Source organism: Cajanus cajan, chromosome 7, assembly GCF_000230855.2.
Source record: "Cajanus cajan strain Asha chromosome 7, NIPB_CcT2T_4, whole genome shotgun sequence".
NCBI lineage: Eukaryota > Viridiplantae > Streptophyta > Magnoliopsida > Fabales > Fabaceae > Cajanus > Cajanus cajan.
Window position 1 is genome coordinate 6,469,885 of NC_138523.1, and position 17,114 is coordinate 6,486,998.

General features: G+C 37.6%; 1 protein-coding gene and 1 pseudogene across 3 annotated transcripts in view; one reads left to right on the forward strand and one right to left on the reverse strand.

The window, feature by feature from the left end:
• LOC109813736 (serine/threonine-protein kinase CTR1) overlaps positions 1-17,114 on the forward strand; it is a 34,844-nt gene continuing 17,730 nt past the window's right edge. Inside the window, exons 1-8 of one of the 3 annotated variants that reach the window (XM_020377984.3) lie at positions 1-386; positions 1,623-1,924; positions 2,026-2,167; positions 2,412-2,515; positions 3,975-4,180; positions 9,933-10,028; positions 10,241-10,369; positions 10,466-10,506. In XM_020377984.3, the coding sequence (XP_020233573.1) occupies positions 174-386; positions 1,623-1,924; positions 2,026-2,167; positions 2,412-2,515; positions 3,975-4,180; positions 9,933-10,028; positions 10,241-10,369; positions 10,466-10,506 (1,233 nt within the window). In that variant the 5' untranslated portion in view covers positions 1-173. Of the gene's footprint in view, positions 387-1,622; positions 1,925-2,025; positions 2,168-2,411; positions 2,516-3,974; positions 4,181-9,932; positions 10,029-10,228; positions 10,370-10,465; positions 10,507-17,114 lie in introns of all 3 variants that reach the window. The other 2 variants (XM_020377985.3, XM_020377983.3) reach the window with 2 other exon arrangements.
• LOC145949574 (protein SIEVE ELEMENT OCCLUSION C-like) lies at positions 5,212-6,831 on the reverse strand (annotated as a pseudogene).

Consider the following 17,114-nt stretch of genomic DNA (forward strand, 5'->3'; position numbering starts at 1 on the left):
AGGAAGGATAATAAATGAATCACGAAGACAGAAGGGAAAGCAAGCAGAGCGAATCTGGTTCACGCAACCCGTCCCAGAGTCCAAGAACAAAGAACAAAGAACGAACTGTTGCAGTGTAACTCTTGCCATGCTGGAAAGTTAGGAGAGAGCCAGAATTTGGGAGAAAGAAGGGAATGTACGACAGCTCTGAATCCGAATCGGTATTTGAGCGTAACAGAATGGCGGGTGGCGATGAGGAGAGGTCCTTTAAGAGCTGGGCCAAACAAACTGAGGAGAGCTATCAGCTGCAGCTTGCACTCGCCCTTCGACTCTCTTCTCAGTCCGCTTCTTTCTCGGATCATCTCTCTACCTCTCCCTCTTCTCAGACACTCTCGCACCACTTTTGGGTATTCACATCTTTTTTCCAATCAATTCACTCTCTCAATCATACAAGTGATTTTGGTATATTTATAAAAAATGTGTTTTTAGGACTTCATGTCAAAATTTAATTCCTATATTTTAAAATTGATGATATTTATCATTTTATTTCTTATAATTGGGGAATTTTATGCCTCTTTTTGAACTTAATATAGGATAAAAGACTAAATTCACCTGTCATTATAAATAAAATGATCAAAATCATAATTTCTAAAGTTTAAAAAATATATGGACCAGAACTCCAATCAACTTTGACCAACATAAATAGTATTTCTCTATTTATTCTTCTTATTATTATTATTCTTATTATTATTATTATTAAAGTAAATTTTGAAATATCAGAATATGGAGATGAATAAGAAGAGAGATTGCAAAGAGAGAAACGAAAATTATTAGTATTATTTTGGTGTACAAAACTGTATATGTTAGAAACCTATAATCTCAAACAATCTATCAAACTCTTCCCACTAATAGGTCGGTTCCAGCAGGTAATAAATTATTATCGTTGTTAATTATTGTGTTTTCTAGTGGATAAGAAATTATTATTGTTATTAATTATTATGTTTTGTCAAAAGCGTAGTTAATCTAAATCTATATATAACCATTCTAACCTAACTACCCAAAAATCTGCACAAAATTACCTCTTAACCATGGAGTCAATGGGCATCATAATTCATAAATATGCAAAATCTTTGTCTTTGATAATGACTAACATGTATTGATATAATTCAGCTCTCACTCTTTAGACTCAGATTAATTTGGGTCAAATGGTTTAGGATCAATTAATCAAAATTATTTCTATTTAATGTAAATGGATACTTAATCCTTGGATTTTTCCATTTCATGACAAATTTAATCCACGAATTTGGTAAAGTTCTCAAACAGAAGGAATAAGTTAAAATGATAAATGTATAACACTTATTTGTGAATCAAATACTCTGTCTCTCTGAATACATTATGGTGTAAGATATATAGGATGTAGTGATTCAGCTTGTACTTCATTAGTTGAGGAGTGTAATATGCTTCACAGTAACAAGTAACTTGTATTGATAGTGTAAAACAAGTAATTTTGGATTTTGGAATCATCCATGTGCCTATAAATTGAATGCTTAATCCATAGAACTCGAATTGTCACTTGTGCAAATTTTTAACTGCTCCTCTGACTGAAAATATGTTGACTATTCTTCTGCTTTCATATTGGGCAGGTAAATGGTTGTTTGCAATACACTGACAAAATTCTTGATGGCTTTTACCTAATCCATGGGATGGATGCATATACATGGTCTATAAGTACTGATCTGCAGAATGTTGGTATGATTCCATCATTTGAATCACTGATGTCAGTTGAACCTAGTGATGACTCATCGATCGTAGTGGTTGCTATCGATAAATCTAGAGATCCTGGTTTAAGAGAACTGCAAAGTAGGGTAGTAAGTCTTTCAAATAACTGGATCACAACGAGAGATGCAACTGACCAGCTTGCAAATCTTGTTTGCAGTAGGATGGGGTTAGTTACCTGTCTTCAATTTTTGAAGAAAAGATAAAATTCTTTTGGAAAGTCACAAATGCATTGACATCTTCCTGATGAGCTTTTATTGTTTTCTAAAGGGGAGGATCTTTAACTGAGGAAAATTTAGGTACACGCTGGAAGGAATGCACCCAACTTCTTAAAAGCTGTCTGCATTCTGTCATTCTTCCTCTTGGAAGCTTACCCATCGGCCTTTGTGTCCATCGAGCATTGCTGTTTAAAGTATTATTCTTTATTTAATGATTTATTCATATTCTGATAATTTTCTGGTTACATTATTTTACATTAATATCACTGAGTCTGAGATGCTTAAAATTTATCTTCTAGTTCTTCATTTTATTCTCTTCACTGTTTCATAGTGATGCAGACAACATGGAGTTTCTAACTCATAATATTTTTATTTTGCATAGTACTGAAGTTTGGTTTCATGTTACATTTGAATACCCTATAACAATTTAAATTTCAGGTGTTAGCTGACTTAATCAATTTACCATGCCGTATTGCTAAGGGCTGCAAGTATTGTAGGGAGGATGTGGGTGCTTCATGTATAGTGCAATTTGGTTCTGACAGGTTTGTTGCATTAGTTAATTAAATAAAAGTAAATAGAAAGTTTGAGTATGAATAGTTTAGGAATTATTTGCAATATTTTATGGGTGAAAGTAATAGAAAAGTGAAGATGGTGTTCCAAAGTATCTTTGTTAAGTAAATATGGAGAGAGATAGACATACAAGTGATGTTTTACAAGTTGTTGACAATTTTTGTTATACATGTAGCATTACACTTTTTTTTTTTCTATCATGTGAAGTGCTTAATGTTGCCTTTTCTAATATATGTGTGTTTTTGGGATAGTTGATGATGAGAATGCTTTCCCTAGCTGTGAATAAGAAAATAACAGAATGATTAGAGATGAATTTGTGAAGGTACTGTTTGAAGAAAATTTCTTTGGTAATGTTTGAACTTTAAAGTTCTTTTTTCTGAACATAATATGGATTGCCAACAACTGGAAAATGACTTAGTGTGTGATCAATAATGTGCGTGTAGGTGTATGTATGTATATATGTTCAATTAATTTTACAAATGAATAATAAATAAAACCTAACACTTTATCAGAAAAAAATATTAAAGTTCATAAATTATCAAATAGTAATTTTCATAGGTAGGCCTTATAAAATTAATATATTCAAATATTAATTATAAAAAATACATTTAAATGTATGCTTAGTTTGTTATTTTATAAAAAATTATAAACATAAATTAAAAATAATTTAGTAAAGATTTTGACTTATAATTAACCCATAAGGGCGGATAATATTTACTTTTGATATATTTTCATGAAAAAGAAAATGCTCCAAGATATATCTTTACTTTTTTATTCAATAAAAGAATTTTATGACACCTTGAAATTTGAAAATATATTTGACAAACATCTGTTAGAACTTCTATAGTTTCTTTCCTTTGCTCTTTGATTTTCTCTCTTTCATGTTTGTATTATGTATTGTTCTTTGTTTATAAGGATTCCTTATCCTCCTTGTTCTTTGAAATTCTTTCTCTTTGTTTCAGTGAATTTATTCTTTACAAAAAAGTATAGGTCTGTAAAGCTAAGGTTACAAATAGTTGTTGGTCTATTTTTTATAGCTTTTGTAGCTCTCGTACTGCCTCACAGTTAATAAATTTTCTGAAAATTGGAGACACACAGAGAAAATTTAACCATAATCTCGTAATATTTTCCACCAAAAGTCTAGTATTATATTTATCAACATTTTCAAGTGGAGGGATTGAACTTATCTACAAGCTATGCAATAGAAGGTTGGATTTATGAATATTTGTTAGGGATCTGAAACTAATATTCATCATCATATATATATATATATTATATCAGTTCAGAACTGGAGGGAACATTTTCATCAATGTGTTTAATTGTTTTACCTTTTTTAACTTTTTGTTACATGAAAAATGTGTATGACATGGTTTTGTTAGAAAAACAAAAACAAGCTCAATTAAAATGGGAGTATTGTATACATCATTTTAGGGAGTATATGGTTGATTTAGTTGGGAGGCCTGGGGCAACTTACCAACCTGATTCTTCACTGAATTCTGCATCTTCAATGTTGGTCCCTTCACCATTATGTCATCCAAAGTTCAAGCCGGTTGAAACAGCTGAATATACAAAGACACTAGCTCAATTGTATTTCTTGGACAGTCAAGCATTGCATCTTGTATTTGATACCACATCAGGTTGTTTTCTTTGTCACTCTAGATGTGTTTTTTTTTCTTCAAAAAATATAAGTACCACGTGAAATAGAGTCTTAAGAAAAAAATAAGGCAACCTTTTATTTGCCTTTACACTGAAAATTACCACTCTTTCTTGGTTTTGATGGCATGTGTTTTTATAGTTATATCTCTGAAATTTCTAACCTTAGCTGTATTTTATCTTTGATTTTACTGGAAATATTAAAAGTTAGTTCATGCACAAAAGGAAATAGAATTAGACCATTTGGATTATTATGGTGTTGATTCTTGTAACTTTTGTTATTGAGTTTGGCTTGTATTAGTCTTAGAAATATGAAATTGAGTATGATTAATCGTTTTTCAGTGGCAGTTAAGATTGCTTCCCCCTACTGGACAAAGGGTTGGAGTACTTTAGATATATTTCTCATGAGAAATAGTCATGTCATGCAAGTAAAGTCATCAATAAAAGAAACATGCTATTTGGTGCTAGAAATAACAGATGGATGTAGGTCCCCACGCATTAAAAATTTAAAATGAATGGGATCATAAGGTTCAATACTTTATCAAAATTAGGGGATAAGAATTCATTGATGATCATGAGGTGGATTCGATTGAGTGCATTAAGCACACAAGAGAACAAAAAATAAGGCAGCATTGCAGTAACAAAGGTGGCTGCTATGATAGTTACAATGGCAGTTGAGGGTTGATTTGTTGAAGCAGAATCTAGTAGATTGGGAGCTCTAATATCAATTTGAATAAAAAAGGATAAGGATGATAGGATGCTAAAAGCTTTAGTATTACTACTCCTAAAATCTACCATTAAAGGGTTACAAGAAAGTTATAGAGAAGATAAATACTAACATTGATATTTTTCACTCATACTTTTGATAGAGAGATACACTATATTTATATGAGAAACACTTAAAACATATTCTTAACAAACTCCCTTCTAGAACCCATCTAAAGAAATATCATCTATATTTTATCTAGTATTGTTAAAAAACAAATAAAAAATGTCAATACTAATAATAATGGGCTTAATTGGACCTAAGAACTAAGGATAAGAAAAGGATCCTAACAATACTCCATCCATCCAAAGCAACCTTGTCCTCAAGGTTGTAGAAGGACTTCAAACCATGTTTTGCATTGTCAAATTCTAGTAGCTCTTCCTCTTTTGAAGTTGAAAATGGATATGTTATGGCTCCCTAAATCTTGATCGTACCAAGAGCATTGTAGTTTCTAACTTTCCCTATTGAATTGAAAGCTACCATGATGGGCTCACCCTTGTAGTTCCATTGTTCCCTTATGTACTTCACCGTTGATGAGCTAAGTAACCTTGGTTTCCAAACATCCTGCCAAGGCAAGGAATCTGACAGAAAATTAAAATTACTCTCTGCTGCATCTGTCCATATATCAGTAGATGGAAGGGGAATCCACACAATATTATAACTTTCCTTCAACTTCTTAGTCAGAGGATGACCACATGTTTGCTAGACCAATAAGAATATTCTACCTGGTTGAGTAGCTGCCATTTTGAGATCAACAGTGGAATCATTTCAGATACGCCAACCTTTACTTCTGTTGAGCAGTCATTCAATGTCAAGTAATTCTTGGAAGGAGAAAATAAAGTAAGAATCTTCTAATTATCAATTTGCTCCTTGCAAGCAAGGTTCAACAGCTTCACATACAAGTTTCTCTCTATTTCTTGGTGACACAGAACCATCTGTTTTCTAATTTTGCTGCATATGTCACTTAATCTATACAATCAACTTGAAAACTCCCAAGCGGCAACTATTTTTGAATCTGAATAGTTGTTCATGTTTCTTGGTGGTGAAACATGCTAAATAGCTCCCTGTGATCAAGTATGCAGCTCTAAATATTTGAGATTTTGTGACAATGAATATATCATTTCCCCACTCTACATGTTGAAGGGGCAAGTTATCAAACTTAATGATACACGTAGCCTCATCCTCATGGTCTTAACCAACAAGATCAATGCCTTGAGTTGCAGTTTCATCAGCTTTAAGTTGCAGGGTAACATCTTTATACTAGAAATTAAAGGTGTCAAACTATTGCCACGATATAGCTATATTAGTTTCCAGATATCACCATATCATACAACAAAAGCAGCAAGTAATAGAACTACTTTTGTATCCCAACTATACTGCCTTGCCCTTATCAAATTGAAAATTTTGAGATCAATAGGCAATCTCTAGGGTAATTTTTTCATCCTTATTGATGCCCCAATCTTAAGTGGTAGCTACTACCACTTGGTAAGTCCTTTGTAGGTGAGTTGGTGGAATGATATTTCCATTGTTGTCTTCATTTGAGATAGCAGAAAAATCATTGGCCATTATAGAACTCCAACAGTAATTTAACCGGGATCACTGAAATGAGGACTGCACAACCAATTATTTTAGAAATGCAGAGGAATTTGAAAAGCTGGGTGACTAACTCATTGAGAAGGGTGTGGGGAAGGTGTCTCCTTACCACAATGATGATGATGTCGAATGCACAATAGGGAGCATGACTTCTGATAGGATGAGCTTGAGCATAGAGGTTGTGGTGAGGAGAAGTTCGACCTCGGTGAAGACGAGAAACTGAGCGAAATTGAGTTTGACGATGTCGGTGGTTCTTTTGGAACAAAACTGCAACATGGCGGTGTACAGAGGTTGGATGTAGCGACATGGACGAGGTTGAGGTAGACGAAGACAACTCAAAAGCATTTGTAGAAGAGGACAACAATTACATTTACAATAATGTTGAAACTCCTCCAATGAGAGTCCTTGTGACTGTTTCTTCATCTGAGCATGCATTGCAGACGTTTTTGTTCACCAAAGCTATCACTGTCATCATCGATAATGAGTTCTTGTTAGGATATAGAATAAAGAGAACTAGAATAGTTATTAGTTAGAAAGATATGATGGACTAGACCCATCACATCTATAAATAGGAGGTTACTTGGTAGAGGGGAGGAGGGTGATTTGTTCACATTTGTAAATTGAGCATTAGCTCTTTGTGAAAGGAGAAATCCTTTGTGAAGGGGAAACCCTCTCCTATTTTTTTTTCTTTTCAACCTATTCAATAAAATCTTTCTTTTCTTTCCCTTTCCTAATTCTTGGTTCCTAACAGCTGGTCAGATCTGCCGGATCTTCGAGGGAGAGCCAGTGTTACTAGAGATGGATGAAGTGCATATTTGGGCCAAGGGGAAGCTGCTAGTCTTTGTGGGTATAGACCCATTGGGGTGGATTGCTAAGGTTGAGAAATTCTTTGAAGGGCAAGAAATTCATTCTTTCCATAAGTTGCAATATGCTTTCATGAGCATGGAAGGAGTGACAATGCGGTGGTTCTACTTTTGGAGCCAAAAGAACCCAGATTCTGATTGGGAGGCATTCTCCACATCATTGATCAAAAGATTCTTGAAGAAAGAAAAGAAAAGGGGAAAAGAAAGTTTGAAGATCAAGAATTCTGGTGGTGAAAAATCTGAGATTAAGAAGAGACTCGACGAGGTTTCAGAGATCAAGAAACTCGTTAATGAGATCACAACAAAACTTGGGGAAAAAGATAAGTTTCAGGAGGATCTTGATCACCTATTGCAAAAACAGGACTTGACAAAAGACATTGGCACCAGCAACCCAGTTCTGGACAGATTCAAGAAAAATGCAGAAAATACCAAAGGCAGTGAGTCAGATTGCAGAGGTGACCTGGTGCATTCTTGGGAAAAAGAAGTGGAGTTACCTATCTTTGATGGAAGCATAGAACAGAGAATTAACATGAAGGGTAGCTGTCTAAGGTGTATTGGTAACCCATTGCAATTCTTGAAGTTAGAAAACAGAAATAAATAAGTTTCAATAATCAAGAAAAACACTATGTGTGGTGGGGAAGACCATTTTCTAGGCAAGCCTTCATCATTAAACATTGTTGCATCTATGGATGACAACAAGACAATGGAGCCTAGGCAAAAGGAAAGTAAGAAGGCAGCTATTGTGATTCAAGTTATACGAAGTCCACCCTTATCTCCACTACCACTGAAGCCGCCAGACATGGGTTTGTATGCAGTGGTCAAACGGTTTGCTGCTGACCCATCATGGGTAGACAACAAAGAGACACATTTTGTTAGAGTAAGTGATTTGGCTCTGGTGGATGAGAAAGAGGAAGGGGTAGATTTGGAATTCTACAAAGTGGGTCCAATTGCCCAAACCTATGGAAAAGTAGTTTTTTTAGGGGTGCTGTTTCGCTTTAGTCCCAACTACCTTGTGTTTTGATGTCATTTTTTTTTTCCAGTTTTCAGATTTCAACCTTGAGGACAAGGTTGATTTTCAAGGTGATGGTATTGTTAGGATATAGAATAAAGGGAATTAGAATAGTTATTAGTTAGAAAGATATCATGGACTAGACCCATCACATCTATAAATAGGAGGTTACTTGGTAGAGGGGAGGAGGGAGATTTGTTCATATTTGTAAATTGAGCATTAGCTCTTTGTGAAAGGAGAAATCCTTTGTGAAGGGGAAATCCTTTGAGGAGATATTTCTCTCCTATTTTTTGTTCTTTTCAACATATTCAATAAAATCTTTCTTTTCTTTCTCTTCCCTAATTCTTGGTTCCTAACAGTTCTCTACCGGAGTGGTTGCAAATGCCTGTATCTTCTCTGTTGGTTGTTGCAAATATGTTTGTTTGTGGTGTCACCAATTTCCTATTCTCCACGATTTGCAGCTCTAGTTGCTGGAAGGTGTAATGCAATGGATGAATCTGTGCTGCATATGAAGTTTGGGAGCGGAGATAGTTAGGGTTCAAAATGTTTGTGTACTATGATGTGGTGGTTGGGGTTTGGGAGGTGTAGTGGGTTTGCAAAAAAATGGTTTGATTGATAAGGGGTGTAAGGGTTTTCTGGAGGGTAGTATAAATGTTGGTACGGTGGTGGTGATGGTGCTTGTGATTGTGGTACAAAGGGTGGGGTTGGGGTTGTGACCAATAAGGAAGATGATGTGGAGTCGGTAGGTAGGGTGATGGTTGTGATGACATTAGTAGCGATGGTTGTGGTGGTGTTGACCATAGTAGGATGGATTGGTGGCTGTAAGTATTCATGGGAGGTGGAGTAGGCACTATGAAAGCACCATTTGATAGGATTCTAAAAGCTATACTATCACTACTCCTAAAATCTACCATTAAATGGTTACAAGAAAACTATAGAGAAAATAAACACTAACATTGATATTTTTCATTCATACTTTTGATAGAGAGATACACTATATTTACATGAGAAACACTCAAAACATATTCTTAACAAATTCCCTTCTGCAATCTACTAAAAAAAATATTATCTATATTTACCTAGTATTGTTAAAAGACGAATAAAATATATCAATACTAATATAATGGGCTTAAAGGACCTAAGAACTAAAGATAAGAATAGGATCCTAACAAAGGACATGACTGAATATTATTCTGAGGAATGAAACTGTACACAGAATTATATACAGACTAAACTGAATTATTACGTTGCTAAAATCTGGCTAAATCTACATCAACTAATGATCTGCCCTAACAATTTTACAATAATTACATTAATTACAAATATGGTCAAATGTGAGACTGTTACAACATAGTGTATAATATTTTGTTGTTTTGTGGTCAGGGAAGAAATAATATAATAATAATTTTAGGATATAAGGGTTGTATGAGAAATATAAAGAGATAAACATGGTTCCTGTCTGCGTGGTCATACACCTCTAAAATTACTGATTTACATCATGACAGGACCTGCTGTTAATCATAGTGACAGAATGGATCTACAACAAACTGATGCTTTGGGTGCAAATTATGCTGGTGGAAACAACCATCTGATTGCTTTGAGTAAGAACTAACCATTTTTCCTATCCCAAATTAAAAGTAGAAAAGAATGGAACTGTGTCTTTCTCTAAGAGCATATCATACATGATTGGAATGAGTGATGTATAGCTTACCAAATATATTTTTAATAAATAAGCTCTGCATGCTCTGTTTCTATTGTAGTGGTATTGGATTTGCCTTATTTGATATTCCATCTTATGCAGTTCCTGGTGCAGAGGAAGATGAGTCTTTCAATGAAGCAGAGCAGCCAGTAATGGATTATCCAAGTCACGAAGTTGATCTTGACAAAGAGGATCTGGATATTCCATGGAGTGAACTTATTTTGAAGGAGAACATTGGCACAGGTTTTATATTTGAATCCTTGTGCATGTCAATTTTGCCCAAGCAATCTATTTATCTTGGAGAAGATGTGTCATGAAACATTGATAACTGTTTTTCAGGGTCATTTGGAACTGTTCTTCGTGCAGATTGGCGTGGTTCCGTAAGCATTGGTTTCTTTAATTCTTTACATATTCATCTGTCCAGATTTTAAGGATAATAGTGCTCCTACTCTTGCTAATTCTACACCATTCTTTATGGTTAGAGATAATTAAGAATGGGTAACTCAATTGAATTTTTCCAGAAAAAGAAAGAAGATTTATTTACAAATATGACCATCACTAATATCATTTTTATTCCCTTTTTTTATGTTTTTATGGTGTTCTTTCTTTGTTAGATGGAGTTATGGTATAAAATATATAGAAACTAAATTGTGGACAATATTCAACTTAGATGAGTGGAGCTCAGCTCCTTTCACTGTCCTATAGAAATATCAGTCCCATGACAGAGAAAACAAACTGGAAAGAAAACCAGAAAATAACTCAAGGAAACAGTGCACAATCCCCCCTGGGAAAAGTCCTTCACTACTGAAAATTCTCAGATACCCTATCACGTTCTATCCCCTCCCCTATATTATTTCTTTCAACATTACACTTGTGGTTCTCCAATTCTCTGCCCCCAATCTCCTCTTGCCAGCTGTCCACTCTCATCTTTCTTTGATTTTCCATGGTTGCTTCTTTTTTATCCTCTTCATTCATAACAGGTGTTAGGCATGAGAATGCAGTTCCGAAACAGGCATTATGGGTCTATTATAGGAGAAAAAAAATAAAAGGACAGATTAGTTGTAAAAACACAAGTTTTTAGTTTTGGCTATAAATACCCCTCTGAATGCAGAGGTGGGGATATATTTTTCTAATTGTTACTTTCGACTGGATTTTTACCAGTGTGAAAGGAGAGTGCTCCTTTGGTGTACACTTATCTACTCAGTTCCTTTTCCAAATCTTGAATAATTCCATTTTGAGTTCTTGATTTCTTTCATCCTCTTCTTTGCCGGCATTGTGTTTTTATTTTGGGGAGGATCCTATCAGTTTTGGTCTGACCTGCTGGGTCCTGCATCACGAAGGAGAATCGAGTGGGGGAACTAGAGAAGTTGACTAGTGAAGATACGATTGGGAGAATTGAAACATGACAAAAATATGGGAACGATCATGGAGTGTATGTTGAACCTGAAAAAAACGCCACATTGTGAGGAAGGAGAAGATCATTCTGTCAATAAACAGGAGTCTTCTGTCTATATTATTTATAAAATGGGGGCTTCAATTAGAGTGGCTGATGCACTCTCAAGACAGAGAGAGGACAAGGAGTTGCAGCTGATATCTATAGACTGTATTGGCAAGATATCATAGAAATTGATGAGGAAGTAAAGGCTTACTCGGGGTTGGCAAAGATAATTGAAGAGCTAAACTTGGATCCTAACTCTCATCCTCAATACACCTTGGAGCATGGGAGACTATATTACAAGGGAAGGTTAGTGTTGGCTGCTACTTCAACATGGATTCCCAAGTTTTTACAAGTGCTTCACTCTTCACCTATGGGAGGACATTTGGGAGTGTGTTGAACTTACCGAAGGCTGGCTCAGTCTCTTTTCTGGACAGGGATGAAAAGCACTGTAACACAGTTTGTAGCAGCTTGTCATTTGTGCCAACGCAGCAAATACCAAGCCTCCAAACCAGAGGGATTATTCCAACCCTTGCCTGTTCCAAATGCTATTTAGGAAGGCATTAGTATGGGTTGTACTGTGGGTTTGCGAAGTTTGAAGGGATTCAATGTCATATTAGTTGTGGTTGGTCCGTTGAACAAATATTGGCATTTTATTTTGTTGAAGCATCCTTTCTTAGCTCAGTCCATAGCAGAGGTGTTTATTTGGGAAATTGTACAACTCCATGGAATACCAAGGTCTATTGTTAGTGACTGGGATCCTACCTTCATTAGTGCTTTTTGGCAGGAGTTTATTAGATCCCAGAGAACCAAGCTGAACATGAGTATCACTTATCACCTGGATCCAGATGGACAAACAGAGGTACTAAACAAAACCTTGGAGACCTATCTCAGATGCTTTAGTTCCAAACAACCAAAATTCTGTTCTGGGAGTACTAGTACAATATCAGTTTCCGAAGTGTTGCACATTGCACTCCTTTAGGGATTTTTTCACGGCAGACCACCTCCTTCCTTGGCCAAGTTTATACCAGGAGAGGTCTCGGTAGAAGCTGTTGCAAAGGATCATTCATAAAACTCAAATTTTGTTTGGGGAGAGCACAAGACCTAATGCTCGGTAGAAACCAATAAAAATACAAGTGGGGGACTGGGACTGCAACTTTCAAATTAAAACTTCCTGAACAGAGACAAGACAGACCATGATCTATCCGGTTTTCCATGTGTCACAGCTGGAAAAGGTAGCAGGAGAGCATGCAGTGGAAGCAGAACTTCCAGCAGGCATTCAAGGGACAATTGCAAGCTATCAGCCCACATAGGTTTTAGGCATGCACAAGATTATTAGAGAAGAGAATATAGGATAATAAATACTTTTATTTGCTGTCTTATTTACGTGTATCCAAATATATTTTCTGATTGTATTTTGCTATTATTTTTAGGTTAGTTACTGTTGTTGACTAACTAACTCTTGAGTTAGTTAAGTCCGTTAGGTTTATATATGTAGATAATACCTCTCTTGTATTATCTTTTTCAATCAATTCAATTCTCATTCAAAATATTGAATCTCAGATATCCTCTTGCAATTCCTTTTCTCATATGGTATCATCGTGAGCACGGTTCGTTCCGTTTCTCAACCCACCTCTCCGTCGTATCCTGCTAATTGCTCGCGCCTCTGTTGCTGCGCGAAATCTCCTCGCTGTTGTTGCTCGCGCGTTTTTCGCCGCGCCTTGTCGCTGATCTTGCTTCGCTGATCTTGCTGTTCTTGCTCGCGCGTTTTGTTTCGTCGCGCCTCGACGCTGATCTTGCTTGCGCGTTCGGTCCTGTTTCTGTCATTCGTTCACACTCTCTTCATCGTGTGACTTCTTCCATCTTGTCGTCTCTTGCCTCCGTTGATTCAATGGCTTCCGCTTCCTCTGACCATTCCGCGTCACACACTTTTTCCCAATCTGTTACATGCAAATTGGATGACAAAAATTTCATGACCTGGCAACAACAGGTCACTGCTGTGATCCGCGCTCATGACCTCGAACGTTTCGTGGTTAATCCAAAAATTCCACTCAAATTCCTGACTGCTGAAGATCGTGACTCCAACAATGTCAATCCTGAGTATACTGTTTGGGACCGCAAGGATTCGCTACTCTTTTCTTGGCTGCTTTCAACCCTCTCTGAATCTATACAAGCTCGTGTCGTCTCCTGTCGGCACTCCTATCAGATTTGGGATCTTGTTTTCCAACATTTCCACTCGCTCACCAAGGTTAAAGCTGCTCAACTGCGTCTTGAACTCCGCACCATCAAGAAAGGGACACGTTCATGCTCCGAGTACTTACTCCGCATTAGCACCATTATTGAAATGCTGGCTTCGATTGGCAGTCCTGTTTCACCTCGTGAGCATGCTGAATGCATCATTGGTGGTTTGCCACCCGAATACGACTCGCTCATCTCCACTGTCACTGCCTTTGCTAGCAGGGATGACACATTTTCCCCTGCAGAACTTGAGCACGTAATTCTTGCTCAAGAGGCTCGACTTGATCAAACCAAAATCACCACTCTCCAAGAACCTGTAACAATCAATCTTGCCCAGCCTGTCCCTGTTCCTCAAGTGACTCAGAACGCTAATTTTGCCTTTCAACAATCTCAGTTCGCTCACACTTAGCCTAACACGCTTCAGAATTTTCCTAATCAGAACCGCGATGGTGGTCGTGGTCGTCGTGGTGGCAGGAATCGTGGTGATTCGGTTCAATGTCAAATCTGTCATAAACGTGGTCATGAAGCCTCCACGTGTTATCAACGCTTCACTCCAATGCTTACTCCCTACCCTAGCTTTGGCTCTGGGATCCTCCTCGCACTGGCACTGTTCCACCGTTTGGCACCGCAAACATGCTTGGCCTCTCTGGTCAACCTTCGTGGCCGCCCCCCACCATCGGTGGATCCTTTGGGTCTATTCCCTCTGGCTACTATCCTTCACCGCCTGGATTCCATCTTCTCACGTCACAACCTACTCAGCAAGGCTACTCTGGTTCCACTTCCTCGGCTCCAAATGCGGCGCCCACCCTAAACACTGCCACAGTTTGGATTCCAGACTCTGGCGCATCTCATCATGCCACTCCGGATCCTCAACATCTCCTTCAAAGTGCCCAGTTTACAGGAACCGAGCACATTGCTATGGCCAATGGCCAAGGTACATCTATAGCTTCAATTGGTTCTAATGTGTTTAGGTCCCCCATTCATCCCTCCACTGTTTTCTGCCTGAAAGACTTATTACTTGTTCCTACTTTAACAAAAAATCTAATCAGTGTATCTAAGTTTGTCAAAGATAATAATGTCTACTTTGTATTCTATCCTCATTCATGCTTTGTCAAATCACAGGATTTGAACGAGACTCTTCTTGAGGGCAAGCTTGGTGAAGATGGTCTCTATCATTTTCAGCCAATTCTTGAAACGAATAAATCCCACTCTGGCAACATACCCAAACACTTTACTAATTCTGCACCTTGTATTTTTCTTTCTGAACAATGTAAAAATGGTGTTTCTCATACTTACAAACAATGGCATTTACGGTTAGGGCATCCTCATCATGATGCACTAATCAAAGCTCTACATTTGTGTGATATTCGGATTCCTCATATTAATAAAATTTCCAACTTTTGTGATTCGTGTTGTGTGGCCAAATCTCATAAACTTCCCTCTAAATCCTCTACCACCGTTTATTCTAAACCTCTTGAACTCGTTTTTCTTGATGTTTGGGGACCTGCATCATTAGATTCCAGTTGTGGTTATTTGTACTTTTTAACGTGTGTTGATGCTTGCACTAGATATGTTTGGATTTATCTGCTTCATCGGAAGTCCGATGTTTATACTCACTTTCTGAATTTCAAAGCCCTTGCTGAGAAACAATTTCAAACTCCACTTAAGGCGGTTCAAACTGATTGTGGTGGTGAGTTTCGTCCGTTAGTTCCGTTTTTGCAACAAGAAGGCATACTGCATCGACTGACCTGTCCGTACACTCATCATCAAAATGGCATGGTTGAAAGGCGCCATCGTCATATTGTTGAACTTGGCTTGGCCATACTTCATCATGCTTCGTTACCCCTCAAGTTCTGGGATCATGCATTTCTGACCGCTGTGTACCTCATTAATCGACTTCCCTCTTCGTCTATTGATCACAACTCACCCTACAATCTCATCCATCACAAAGACCCTGACTATCAGTTTCTAAAAATCTTTGGCTGCTCCTGTTTTCCTCTACTCAGACCCTACAACCAGCACAAAATTCAACCTCGGTCAGAGGAGTGTCTCTTCTTAGGTTACTCTCCTACTCACAAAGGCTACAAATGCCTAAGCAAGTCTGGCCGTATCTACATCAGCAAAGATGTAGTGTTTAATGAAGACAGATTCCCCTACAATGACCTCTTTGTTTCCCAATCTACCTCATCTGATCCTTGCACTTCTGTCTCCACCATTCCGTCTCTTATCAACCCGTCTCAACCCACTCTACCTGAGAGCTCTGCTTCATCTGGTGATGGTCTCCCATACACTTAGTCTGCTGACCCTCAACTTCCTTCACCTATCACATCACACAGCTCCTCCTCTACCTCTACTGCCTTGACTGAAGCTTCAGAACCAGCCAAACCACTTAATGTTCATCCAATGCTTACACGCTCCAAAAATGGAATTGTTCAACCCAGACGAAATCCCACACTTCTTCTGTCGCATGTTGTGCCTAAAACAGTCAAAACTGCTTTGGCTGATCCTAATTGGCGTGCTGCCATGCAAGCTGAAATTACAGCCTTACACACCAACAACACCTGGAGCCTAACTACCCTACCTAGTGGCAGAAAACCCATTGGGTGCAAATGGGTTTTTCATGTCAAGGAAAATCCTGATGGTTCTATCAATAAATATAAGGCCCGGTTGGTTGCCAAAGGTTTCCATCAACTACCTGGTCTGGACTTTTCTGAAACATTCTCTCCTGTTGTAAAACCAGTTACCATTCGTACTGTTCTCTCTCTTGCTGTATCCTTTCAGTGGTCTCTTCGACAACTTGACATTAATAATGCCTTCCTCAATGGCATGCTTGAGGAAGACATCTACATGTCTCAGCCTCCTGGTTTTACAGATTCTGCCAATAAAAATCTTGTCTGTAAATTGCACAAATCTCTTTATGGACTGAAACAGGCTCCTCGAGCCTGGTTTGACAAACTTACGTCTGTTTTACTCAAGCTTGGTTTCAACAAAAGCAAGTGTGATCCCAGTTTGTTCATCTTCTCCACCTCTACTGTCACTATTTTCATGCTTGTCTATGTAGACGACATCATTCTCACTGGAAATTCTCCATCCATGCTGCAAAAATTTGTTACCCAACTCAACGACATTTTTTCTCTCAAAGACCTTGGTGCTTTGGACTACTTCTTAGGTATTGAAGTCAAGTCTCTCTCTCAGGGAAAATTGCTCCTTTCCCAGGCCAAGTATATTACTGACCTTCTTACTAAGGTCAAAATGGAAGACTCCAAAAGCATCTCCACTCCCATGATTGGCGGACAACAACTTGCTAAAGAAGGA